This window comes from Salmo salar, chromosome ssa24 (genome assembly GCF_905237065.1).
Source record: "Salmo salar chromosome ssa24, Ssal_v3.1, whole genome shotgun sequence".
Taxonomy (NCBI): domain Eukaryota; kingdom Metazoa; phylum Chordata; class Actinopteri; order Salmoniformes; family Salmonidae; genus Salmo; species Salmo salar.
The window spans coordinates 6,908,972-6,922,502 of record NC_059465.1 but is presented as its reverse complement, the minus strand read 5'-3'; the positions used below and the strand labels follow the sequence as shown (position 1 = coordinate 6,922,502).

General features: G+C 46.6%; 1 protein-coding gene across 1 annotated transcript; it reads right to left on the bottom strand.

Annotated features, from left to right (window-relative positions):
- Nucleotides 1-1,918: 1,918 nt before the first annotated feature.
- On the bottom strand, nt 1,919-13,307 carry LOC106584960 (prostaglandin E2 receptor EP4 subtype). Its single transcript, XM_014170644.2, has 2 exons — nt 12,308-13,307; nt 1,919-3,694 (listed from the first exon to the last, which is right to left on the bottom strand). The coding sequence occupies exons 1-2, from the start codon at nt 13,085-13,087 to the stop codon at nt 3,125-3,127; spliced, it is 1,350 nt and encodes a 449-aa protein (XP_014026119.1). The 5' UTR covers nt 13,088-13,307; the 3' UTR covers nt 1,919-3,124.
- Nucleotides 13,308-13,531: the final 224 nt, after the last annotated feature.

The following is a 13,531-nucleotide window of genomic DNA, read 5'->3' as shown; positions in this document are numbered from 1 at the left end:
TGGTCTGCGAACACTTTATAGCTGTGGCTGCAGTCATTGAACGAGGGCCTCAATTAGTGAAATACTCAATATTTACAGAATTCATATGCCTACAATCAATAATACCGTTGTAGCCTACCCTCAGACAAATGTGTAATATTGACAAGGTTTCAACCATTGTCTGGTCTTCATCTCTCGACATTAGATTTGTCTTTGTTTTTTCTACCTACCACCTGCAAAAGAGGCCTTCTGCACGTCACTAAAGGCTTATATTCTCTACCATCCCATGGTTTCTGATCTCTGCCATGTATATTGCTATAATAATCATGACGTGGTCTGTTGTCCTGTTCATCTGTAGGTGACAGCAGATGTGCCCTAATATTGAACAGCCAGTGTCATCCCCCAGGAGACACAGGACAGACAATCCATGTTGACATGAGTTGTGTTGACTTAAAGCAGTTTCACATTTCTATGTGTTACTGTAATGTGATGTACAGCACAGAACTGCATCGAATGGGACGTTACTGGCCATGATACAGTAGAATGAAGGGAAGTGTAGAATGGATGGAAGTGGGGCCACTAGCTCAAACCTAACCCTGAAACCTAATAGTTTATGAACTTGCTCGTCAACTATATGCCTATTTTTGTCCATTAAGCATCTAGTGGCTCTTTATCTTATGAAAGGAAGATGCTTAAACATGTTTGGTAAAAGTGCAATCAGACATGGGTCAAATACAAGACAATTAGTACAGTGAACAAGGCCATAATCTTTTTGGAAGTACTCCATGCAACGTGTTTTGATAAATTACAGTTTCACAGATTATCTTCTTTCTCCACCCCGCTGTTGAGGTTTCTCATGTTGAGGTTGGTAGCTCTCACACTCTCTGTGTTGATTTCCTATTCTCTGTATATTTGCTTTAGCTACTGAATTGCTTGTTCAATCTTAATAGAGTCAAATAGGAGCCATGTATGTTTGTCGTTTTATGATTGAAGCTGGCTCAGCTAGATTATATCCTGGGAAGTCTACTTTATGCTCATCACAATATATGTGTGTATGCGTGCGCATGTGCAGTTACGTGTGTGTGTGTGTCTGTGCGCACACACACATCCTGTTACAAAAAAGAAGATCTGGGATTATTTTGCGTGTTTCAACCTGAACTCTGTCACGGTTGTCGAAAGGAGGAGCGGACCAAAGTGCAGCGTGTGTGTCGTTCCACATTTTATTTACACTGTGAAACTATGCAGTACATATAAAATAACTGAATAACAAAAACAACAAACCGTGACGCAGAGGTGAAACATACACTAACTCAAAGACAATCTCCCACAAACCCAGGTGGAAAAAAAACTACTTAAGTATGATCTCCAATTAGAGACAACGAGGACCAGCTGCCTCTAATTGGACGAAACCCCAAAATAGAAATACAAAACTAGAACCTGACAACATAGAAATAGAAAACATAGAGAGAAAAAACCCTGTCACGCCCTGACCTACTCTACCATAGAAATTAACATCTTTCTATGGTCAGGATGTGACAAACTCATCGTTAACAGCCTTGGACCCATGTTCGTTAGGGTTTGTTTACCCAAATTATGCTTGTGTAAACTTGGAAAGTAGTGGCCTGTACCTTTCAGTAGCATCTGTATGCTTATAGGTGTCATAATATGACCTCTGTGTGAAAACCCTCCTGTGCTTACATAAATGATTTCCGCTTGTTCTTAGATGACATGTAGTTTAATAACACACACACACACACACACACACACACACACACACACACACACACACACACACACACACACACACACACACACACACACACACACACACTACCTGAGACACTGACCTAAGTGCGTGTTGTTTTGCACATACACACATTCACGGTTTCATTGGTGGTCCAAAGGAAATGGAGTCATGCACTTATCTTTGAAGCCAAAATGTGGGTCTCAATAACTGTTAATCCATTTTATTCCTTTTCAGAATGTATTGCTTACATGAATATTCTATAGGGTGGATATAACGCAAGCCCAGTGAATTTATAATGAAAAACCTCTGTAATTTTAAGCCTTTTACAGATATACCGGAACATAATATTTTAGAACTGATATGCCATATTTATGTTATACTGATGTAACATTTCATGACATGATTAAATAACTTGCATCTTCTCACAGAGAAGGAATTGCATAGGTCACAAAATTATGACAATGACAATATTGCAGTGGGTCACTGAGAATCTGTGTTTGGCTAACTATCCTGCATGTTGGCACAACTCATTCCATGACAAAGGCATTCTAAAAAGCATTCTAATTGGATAATTTGTCATACTTCTCACCTGAAGGACAAACACATGGATAATGTTTATTACACACATATTACTGCCCTATTAACTCTCTAAATCTATTCTGTGATGCAAAACAGTCTAAATGTATCTCTCTAAACAGCAAAGCTTCTAAAGACAAAGGTGTTTGTGAGAACGGACTTTTCCTTGGTCCTGGCAATCATAGCACGTTATTTCAGGCCCCATGCTACATTCCCTTCAATTAATCTTAATAACGCTTCTGTACATCGGAATAATTTTTGTTTACTGGCAACCTGGGCTCTAAATACAGAGTTTACTCAATGATTGAAAGAAGCTAGTGGTTAAACTGTTGAGCTACAGTGTACAGTCATGGGCCTTTAGGCCATGGAGACAACCTGACCAGTGCAAGAAGACTGGAAAAGAAACAAACATTGATGTTTCTGGTCAAGTTAGCTTGACATCAAAGCAGAGCAGACATCCTCTCTCTCTCCCAGTTGTGTCTCTGTTGTTTTTACTTCTTCCTCCCTCTACCTAGCTTCCCAAAATCTTCTTAACGTTGTTTAAATGTGCCATTCCTCATCTTGAGAGAATGTCAAATGAGTCAGCCTGGGTGCCAGTTTATTTCTGCTTTTACTAACACTTCCACCAACCAAATAAGTCCCTTAGGAGAGCAGAAGCTGTCTACCTCAGAGAAGGCATCTTGGACAGTCTGAAGACAGAGCCTTCAATGTAAGTGTGGCATCCCTCTGACTCACAGAAACCTCACAATAATACGAGGACTGAGGAATACTAGAGTAGCTGTTGAGAAAGTAACTGCTTCTGGGAATCCAAATGAACAAGACCTATATGCATTTCTCCTGTACTGTCTCATTGCTTAGCGACACATGAAGAGCCTGGTCTTTCACACATGACTGAGTGGTCTTTCCTGGCACACCAGAGAGGTCCCTGGTTAGATGTGTCGCTTCTCTGCTCCCGTCATCTGTATTGCTCTGCCCTGATGAATAAAAACTTTGGGGGTCTTGGACAGAGGAAGTGCGGAACCCAAACTGCTCTCCTGTGTGATGACAGCTTACTGTGTACGTCTCACTTCCTTCGGGCAGGTAGAGAACGGTCTGAGAGGTGCTGGACACCTCCCTCAGCTCGCGGGACACCAGTGAGGGTGATTCTCGAGAGGAGAGGATGGAGGGGCGCTGGTGGCAGTTCTGTCTCTGCTGCCGCCGTGCTCCTATCTGACAGAACAGACACTTGATCTGCTCAATGAGCTTGAGGAGCATGGACTTGCGGAGGAGTATGTAGATCCAGGGGTCCAGGATGGGGTTGAAGGAAGCGAAGCGGATCGCCCGCAGATCTGGGTTCTTTTCCAGTCTCAGCTCCACTGGAGTCTTATACAGCTGGTTCAGAAACACCTGCACCTGCAAGGAAGAGGTAATTAATTAAATTGAATCACTTTATTTTGCCCAGCTGAATTGAATTGACATTGATATTTATGTTTTATACAGCTTCCTGACACCTGCAAGATAAATGTACAGTGAGGGAAAAAAGTATTTGATCCCCTGCTGGTTTTGTACGTTTGCCCACTGACAAAGATATGATCAGTCTATATGTCACGACTTCTACCGAAGTCGATGCCCCTCCTTGCTCGGGTGGTGCTCGGCGGTCGACGTCACCGGTCTTCTAGCCATCATTGATCAGTTTTTCATTTTCCATTGGTTTTGTCTTGTCTTCCTACACACCTGTTTCCAATCCAATTAATCATGTTGTGTATTTAACCCTCTGTTTCCCCTCATGACCTTGTCGGTGATTGTTTGTAATGTTATGTTACGTGGGTTTGTGTATCGGTGTGCGACGGGTATACTTTACCCATTTTATTTTGTACTTTGGTTTTGGAGTTTGTTTTCATTAAATACTCCATATTAACCAACTTGGTTTCTCCTGTGCCTGACTTCCCTGCCACCTACATACACGAATATGACAGAATCACCAACCAACATATTGAAGTCAGCAGGAGAAGATACCCCGGTCAGAGAGGTGGAGGAGCGCATCCAGGAGAATGCGGAGAAGCTACACCATCTATGCGCCGCCATGGATCGCGTTGTCCAGAATCTGGACCGCTGGGAGAGACAGGGAATTCATCCAGCGCCTCCACCAGCCCAACCGGGGTCTATCCGAAGCGCCCCGTGCAACCCGGAACCCGGTGGCATCAGTCTAACCTTGCCCCAGGGTCACGACGGGAGTGCTGCCAACTGCCGGGGTTTCCTGCCCCAATTAGAACTTTATCTGGCCACGGTCCACCCAGTTCCAACTGACCGTGAGAAGAGTTTCGCCCTCATCTCGTGCCTCACCGGGAGAGCCCTGGAATGGGCCAGTGCTGTGTGTGGAGAAGGAGATGCGGCGTTGGACCATTATGAGGAGTTCACCCGCCGTTTTCAGGGCAGTTCTCGACCACCCACCTGAGGGCAGAGCAGCGGGTGAGCGCCTCTACCATCTGAGGCAGGAGACGAGGAGCGTCCAGGATTTCGCCCTGGAGTTCAGGACCCTGGCAGCCGGTACAGGATGGAATCACAGGGCCCTGATCGACCATTACCGCTGCAGTCTGCGTGAGGACGTCCGTCGGGAGCTGGTCTTCAGAGACACCACCCTCACCTTCGACCAGCTGGTGGATCTGTCCATCCGGCTGGACAACCTGCTGGCTGCTTGCAGACGTCCAGATCGGGGTCTGGTGGTTCCATCCTTCCGCACCCCCTCTCCTCTTCACATGGAATTAGGAGGGAGGATGCACAGGGAGACTGGAGTGGGTTCCCGCTCATGCACCATGGGTGGCTGCAGAGGTCACACTGCTGGTCGGTGCCGGGTAGGTTCCTCTGGGAATCGAGGTAACAGGCAGGGAGCTCTGGCGTCACCCCAGGTGAGTAGGCACCACTCTCATCCAGAGCCCTCTGTTGCACATATATTTGTGTCTGTTACTTTTCCTGATTTTTCCCCGCGTTCCCAGCATAAGGCGCTAGTAGATTCAGGTGCGGCAGGGAATTTCATTGATCAAACTCTTGCTCGTAGTTTAGGGATCCCCATTGTACCCGTGGATGTGCCTTTCCCCGTTCACACCTTAGATAGTCGGCCATTAGGGTCAGGGTTGATCAAGGAGGCCACAGAAAATTAGTATTTTCCTTATTGACACTCCTGCGTATCCCGTGGTGTTGGGTCTACCTTGGTTAACTAGTCATAACCCCCCTTTTTCTTGGCCACAGAGGGCTCTCACGGGGTGGTCGCGAGAGTGCTCAGGTAGGTGTGTAGGGGTTTCCGTTGGTGCTACTACGGTTGAAAGTCCAGACCAGGTCTCCACCGTGCGCATTCCCCCCGACTATGCCGATTTGGCTCTCGCCTTCTGTAAAAGGAAGGCGACTCAATTACCACCCTATCGACAGGGGGATTGTGCGATAAATCTCATGGTAGACGCTGCACTTCTCAAGAGTCACGTGTATCCCCTGTCGCAAGCGGAGACGGTGGCTATGGAGACATATATCTCCGAATCCCTGCGTCAGGGGTACATTAGGTCCTCTATTTCACCCGTCTCCTCGAGTTTCTTTTTTGTGAAGAAGAAGGATGGAGGTCTGCGCCCGTGCATTGATTATCGAGGTTTAAATAAAATCACAGTGGGATACAGTTACCCACTACCTCTGATTGCCACGGCGATTGAATTAATGCACGGGGCGCGCTTCTTCACTAAATTGGATCTCAGGAGTGCATACAATCTGGTGCGTATCCGAGAGGGGGACGAGTGGAAGACAGCATTTAGTACTACCTCAGGGCATTATGAGTACCTCGTCATGCCGTACGGGTTGAAGAATGCTCCTTCAGTCTTCCAATCTTTTGTAGACGAGATTTTCAGGGACCTGCACGGGCAGGGTGTCGTGGTGTATATCGATGACATTCTGATATACTCCGCTACACGCGCTGAGCATGTGTCCCTGGTGCGCAGAGTACTTGGTCGCCTGTTGGAGCATGACCTGTATGTCAAGGCTGAGAAATGCCTGTTCTTTCAACAGGCCGTCTCCTTCTTAGGGTATCGCTTATCTATGTCAGGAGTGGAGATGGAGAGTGACCGCATTGCAGCCGTGCGTAATTGGCCGACTCCAACCACGGTGAAGGAGGTGCAGCGATTTTTAGGGTTTGCCAATTACTACCGGAGGTTTATCCGGGGTTTTGGTCAGGTAGCTGCTTCCATTACCTCACTATTGAAGGGGGGTCCGGTGCGTTTGCAGTGGTCGGCTGGGGCGGACAGGGCTTTTAGGAAACTGAAGGCTCTGTTTACCTCGGTTCCTGTGTTGGCTCATCCGGATCCGTCTTTGCAATTCATAGTGGAGGTGGACGCATCTGAGGCTGGGATAGGAGCTGTGCTCTCTCAGTGCTCGTGTACGCCATCTAAGCTCCGCCCCTGTGCCTTCTTTTCCAAGAAGCTCAGCCCGGCGGAGTGAAACTATGATGTGGGGGACCAGGAGCTGTTGGCTGTCGTCAAGGCTTTGAAGGTGTGGAGACATTGGCTTTAGGGGGCTAAACACCCTTTTCTCATCTGGACTGACCACCGCAATCTGGAGTACATCCGGGAAGCGAGGAGACTAAATCCTCGCCAGGCAAGGTGGGCCATGTTTTTCACCCGTTTTGTGTTTACCCTCTCTTACAGACCAGGTTCCCAGAACGTTAAGGCAGACGCATTGTCCCGGCTGTATGACACAGAGGAGCGGTCCATGGATCCCACTCCCATAATTCCAGCGTCTTGCTTGGTGGCGCCGGTAGTGTGGGAGCTGGATGCAGACATTGAACGGGCGTCACTTGCAGAGCCCATTTCCCCTGAGTGTCCAGCTGGGCGTCGGTACGTTCTGTCTGCTGTCCGCGATCGATTGATCTACTGGGCTCACACGTCACCCTCCTCTGGTCATCCTGGGATTGATCGGACGATGCGCTGTCTTAGTGGGAGGTACTGGTGGCCCACTTTAGCTAAAGACGTGAGGGTTTATGTTTCCTCCTGCTCAGTGTGCGCTCAGTGCAAGGCTCCTAGACACCTACCCAGGGGTAAGTTACAAACTTTACCCGTTCCACAACGGCCGTGGTCGCACTTGTCGGTGGATTTTATAACCGATCTTCCACCTACACAAGGTAACACCACGATCCTGGTCGTTGTGGATCGTTTTTCTAAGTCCTGTTGGCTCCTCCCTTTGCCCGGTCTCCCTACGGCCCTACAAACGGCGGAGGCTCTGTTTACACACGTCTTTCGGCACTACGGGGTGCCTAAGGATATAGTGTCTGATCGGGGTCCCCAGTTCACTTCTAGGGTCTGGAGGGCATTCATGGAATGTCTGCGGGTCTCCGTCAGCCTTACCTCGGGTTTTCACCCTGAGAGTAACGGGCAGGTGGAGAGAGTTAACCAGGATGTGGTTAGGTTTCTGAGGTCTTATTGCCAGGACCGGCCGGGGAAGTGGGCGGAGTTTGTGCCCTGGGCAGAGATGGCTCAGAACTCACTCCGCCACTCCTCCACTAACCTCTCTCCCTTTCAGTGTGTGTTGGGGTATCCGCCGGTTCTGGCCCCTTGGCATCAGAGTCAGATCGAGGCTCCTGCGGTGGACGACTGGTTCCGGCGCGTGGAGGAAACCTGGGACGCTGCTCATGTCCGCCTTCAGCGCGCCGTGCGGTGGCAAAAAGTGGGCGCAGACCGTCGCTGCAGTGAGGCCCTGGTGTTCGCACCAGGGGACAGGGTCTGGCTCTCGACCAGAAACCTGCCCCTCTGCCTGCCCTGCCAGAAGCTGGGTCCGTGGTTTGTGGGCCCATTTAAAGTCCTGAGGAGAGTGAACGAGGTATGTTATAGGTTAAAGCTCCCTTCCTATTACCGCATTAACCCCTCGTTCCATGCGTCTCTCCTCAGGCCGGTGGTGGCTGGCCCACTCCAAGAGGCTGAGGTGGGGGAGGTTCCTCCGCCCCCTCTGGACATTGAGGGGGCCCCGGCATACTCTGTTCGATCCATCCTGGATTCGAGACGTCGGGCGAGGGGTCTTCAGTACCTCGTGGACTGGGAGGGGTACGGTCCGGAGGAGAGATGCTGGGTTCCGTTGGAGGATGTGTTAGATCCTTCCCTGCTTCGAGAGTTCCATCGTCTCCATCCGGGTCGTTCTCGAGGCCGGTGTCGACGCGCTGCTGGAGCCGCGTGTCGGGGGGGGGTACTGTCATGACTTCTGCCGAAGTCGATGCCCCTCCTTGCTCGGGTGGTGCTCGGCGGTCGCCGTCACCGGTCTTCTAGTCATCATTGATCAGTTTTTTATTTTCCATTGGTTTTGTCTTCCTACACAGCTGTTTCCAATTCAATTAATCATGTTGTGTATTTAACCCTCTGTTTCCCCTCATGTCCTTGTCGGTGATTGTTTGTAATGTTATGTTACGTGGGTTTGTGTATTGGTGTGCGACGGGTTTACTTTACCGATTTTATTTTGTACTTTGGTTTTGGAGTTTGTTTTTCATTAAATACTCCATATTAACCAACTTGGTTTCTCCTGCGCCTGACTTCCCTGCCACCTACATACACGAATATGACACTATAATTTTAATGGTAGGTTTATTTGAACAGTGAGAGACAGAATAACAACAAAAAAATCGAGAAAAAACGCATGTCAAAAATGTTATAAAATGATTCGCATTTTGCAGTAAACTGCCTAATACTCGGGCCCAGAGTCAAATATTTGCATATTATTAGTAGATTTGGATAGAAAACACTGAAGTTTCTAAAACTGTTTGAATGATGTCTGTGAGTATAACAGAATTCATATGGCAGGCAAAAACCTGACAAAAATCCAACCAGAAAGTGGGAAATCTGAGAATTGTAGTTCTTCTTTTGAATCCCTATCGAAACTACAGTGTCTGTGGGGTCACGTTGCACTTCCTAAGGCTTCCATTGGCTGTCAACAGCCTTTAGAAACGTGTTTCATCCTTCTCCTGTTACTGGGCAGAAAATAGTAGCTCAGTCAATGAGTGGACTGCCTATGGACAAAGGGCTTGGGTATGCGCGAGCCTGCGATCGCGCCTTTCCTTGTTTTTCTCCTGGAATGAATATGCTATTGTCCGCTTGAAATATTATCGGTGATGTATGTTAAAAATACCCTAAGGATTGATTGTAAACAACGTTTGACATGTTTCTACGACTGGTAATGGAACATTTTTACTTTTCATGTCCTGATTTACGCTCGCGCCTTATGCCTTTGGATAGTGATGTGAACGCACGAACAAAATGGAGGTATTTGTACATAAATATGGAGTATTTCAAACAAAACGAACATTTCTTGTGGAAGTAGGAGTCCTCGGAGTGCATTCTGACGAAGATTAGGAAAGGTAAGAGAATATTTATAATACTAATTCAGAGTTTTGTTGATGCCAGAACTTGGCGGGTAGCTGTATAGCTTGCTTCGATGGCTGAGCTATGTACTCAGAATATTGAACAATGTGCTTTCTCCGTAAAGTTATTTTGAAATCTGACAAAGCGGTTGCGTCAAGGAGTAGTGTCTCTATAATTCTTTCAATAACTGTTGTAAATTCTATCAGCGTTTATGATGAGTATTTTTGTAAATTGATGTGCACATTCACCGGAGGTTTTGGTGGGAATACATTTTCTGAACATCACGCGCCAATGTAAAATGCTGTTTTTGGATATAAATATGAACTTTATCGAGCAAAACATACATGTATTGTATAACATGAAGTCCCATGAGTGCCATCTGATGAAAATCATCAAAAGTTAGTGAATATTTTAGCTGTACTTTATGTTTTTGTGATGCATGTCCTTGCTTGGAAAATAGCTGTGTGGTTTTTCTTGTGAAGTTTATGTCCTAACATAATCAAATTTTATGCTTTTGCCGTAAAGTCTTTTTGAAATCGGACAATGTGGTTAGATTAAGGAGAGTCTTATCTTTAAAATGGTGTAAAATAGTTGATTGTTTGAGAAAATGAAATGATGAGATTTTCCTGTTTTGTATTTCGCGCCATGCTATTTCACTGGCTGTTGAATAGTGTGTCCCGCAGGTGGGACGGTCACGTCCCACCTAGCCCATAGAGGTTAATGAGGGAAATAAATATTTGACCCCCTCTCAATCAGAAAGATTTCTGGCTCCCAGGTGTCTTTTATACAGGTAACGAGCTGAGATTAGGAGCACACTCTTAAAGGGAGTGCTCCTAATCTCAGTTTGTTACCTGTATAAAAGACACCTTTCCACAGAAGCAATCAATCAATCAGATTCCAAACTCTCCACCATGGCCAAGACCAAAGAGCTCTCCAAGGATGTCAGGGACAAGATTGTAGACCTACACAAGGCTGGAATGGGCTACAAGACCATCGCCAAGCAGCTTGGTGAGAAGGTGACAACAGTTGGTGCGATTATTTGCGAATGGAAGAAACACAAAAGAACTGTCAATCTCCCTCGGCCTGGGGCTCCATGCAAGATCTCACCTCGTGGAGTTGCAATGATCATGAGAACGGTGAGGAATCAGCCCAGAACTACACGGGAGGATCTTGTCAATGATCTCAAGGCAGCTGGGACCATAGTCACCAAGAAAACAATTGGTAACACATTACGCCGTGAAGGACTGAAATCCTGCAGCGCCCGCAAGGTCCCCCTGCTCAAGAAAGCACATATACATGCCCGTCTGAAGTTTGCCAATGAACATCTGAATGATTCAGAGGACAACTGGGTGAGTTGTCAAGTGTTGTGGTCAGATGAAACCAAAATGGAGCTCTTTGGCATCAACTCAACTCCCCGTGTTTGGAGGAGGAGGAATGCTGCCTATGACCCCAAGAACACCATCCCCACCGTCAAACATGGAGGTGGAAACATTATGCTTTGGGGGTGTTTTTCTGCTAAGGGGACAGGACAACTTCACCGCATCAAAGGGACGATGGACGGGGCCATGTATCGTCAAATCTTGGGTGAGAACCTCCTTCCCTCAGCCAGGGCATTGAAAATGGGTCATGGATGGGTGTTCCAGCATGACAATGACCCAAAACACACAGCCAAGGCAACAAAGGAGTGGCTCAAGAAGAAGCACATTAAGATCCTGGAGTGGCCTAGCCAGTGTCCAGACCTTAATCCGATAGAAAATCTGTGGAGGGAGCTGAAGGTTCGAGTTGCCAAACGTCAGCCTCGAAACCTTAATGACTTGGAGAAGATCTGCAAAGAGGAGTAGGACAAAATCCCTCCTGAGATGTGTGCAAACCTGGTGGCCAACTACAAGAAACATCTGACCTCTGTGATTGCCAACAAGGGTTTTGCCACCAAGTACTAGGTCATGTTTTGCAGAGGGGGTCAAATCCTTATTTCCCTCATTAAAATGCAAATCAATTTATAACATTTTTGACATGTGTTTTTCTGGATTTTGTTTTTGTTATTCTGTCTCTCACTGTTCAAATAAACCTACCATTAAAATTATAGACTGATCATTTCTTTGTCAGTGGGCAAACATACAAAATCAGCAGGGGATCAAATACTTTTTTCCTTTACTGTAGTTGAATCTAATTGAAGTGTGTGTGTGTGTGTGTGTGTGTGTGTGTGTGTGTGTGTGTGTGTGTGTGTGTGTGTGTGTGTGTGTGTGTGTGTGTGTGTGTGTGTGTGTGTGTGCGTGTGTGTGCGTGCGCGTTCGTAGGTGCGTGCGCGTGATGTATTGCCAAATTGCTCAACAAATCATGGCTAACCATTTTATGGATCTGGCTGTCTGAAGGCACACCTGTCCTTATGGAGACTGATGTGAGCAGTATACAAAGCAGAATATGCAATATAGTAGTATGCAATATAACTACTATGCGAATCAGCTATGAGTAAACTATTCTAATGTCAGGTTGGGATTATTAACAACTCATGAAGTCACAATGACTTACAGGCATTGTGCGTAAAATATCAAATCGTGTGTACATGTGTATCTTGTGCGTAAATAATTAAAACAGTCTTTGTGCGATTAGGAAAATGTGTAAAATGGTTCACAAAGTGAGAAGAGAAACTTACAACTAGTGGAATGGAGCATATGAGCACCACCGCTGAGGTGCATATGAGTACAATCACCATCTGGATCTCCGCGCCGGCCAGATTCCCGAAGTTGCGTCTCCTTCTTGGGTCTGTGTTTCGCCCTGGGTCTGTCCCCAACGACATCCTCCGAACGAACTGCCGGTGCATCCGGATCAAAGCCCCGCACACCAGAACGTTACAGATCACCGTGGCCAGAATTAGAATCGAACTGGATCCCGCGTACATGTAAGAAAAGGTGGCATCAGTACTCACGTTGCTCCGCCACTCTATGAAGCACCAGGTTTGTGGGTACTGCTTTTTAACTTGTCCCAGACCCATACTAGGCAGAGCGCAGAAAAGCGCATTGGAGATGTAGATAGCCAGAAGAGTCAACCCCGCCAGTCTCTGATCCACATAGTCGTTGTAGAAATACGCATGGTTTATCGCCAAGTATCTCTCTACGGACATTGCGCATATGATGCTGAGCCCCGCTAAAGAGAAGAAGAGGAGGATGAATCCGAAATACTGGCAGAGTGGGTCCCCGCCTGGCCAAGATCCTTTCACATAAGTGGCGATGGTGACTGGACTGGCAAGGAGGGTCCCCAAAAGGTCCGTAACCGCCAGACCGCAAACCAGCGTGTAGAACGTGGTCTCCTTCTGCTCTTTCCTGGACTTGCAGAGCACCACGATGGCGATGACATTTCCCACCACTCCGAAAATAAACATGATGGAAGGTATAGTCGGGACCATGGTCCTCCCGGTCACAGTATTGTTACTCATTCTAGTATGTCCAGATTATATATATATATTTTTTATTTTTTATTATTCATTCACATTATAAGCTATCCTTCATTTTTTTTACAAGTAAAGACTACTGGAGATGCTTTAGGCATATTATCTACATAAATTAAACTTATCAAACATGATTGAAATATTCATGCTGAATGTGAGCTGAACCGATCTACTCACAACAGAAGTTAGAACGCCTTTAAAACGGTTGTTTAAGTGTTCAGTTGATTTTGCTGAAGTATCTGTAAGGGACAGTTCGAAAATTACTGGGGGGGGTGGGGGGCGTCCAAACTAGAGGAGGGTTGTCTTAACTTTTGTTTTGCTTTGGGGAGGGCTGTGTAGTTTTTTGGGGGGCACAGGGGAGGGTAGTACGTTTTTTTCCTGGTTTACATTCACTATTTTTCAGGTTTAACTATATAATTTCTTCCATCCGAG

Coding starts and splice junctions, on each gene's coding strand:
- LOC106584960 (XM_014170644.2), bottom strand. CDS start 13,087: ATGAGTAACAATACTGTGACCGGGAGGACCATGGTCCCGACTATACCT. Junction 3,695..12,307: donor TATGCTCCATTCCACTAGTT/GTAAGTTTCTCT, acceptor TCTTCCTTGCAG/GTGCAGGTGTTTCTGAACCA.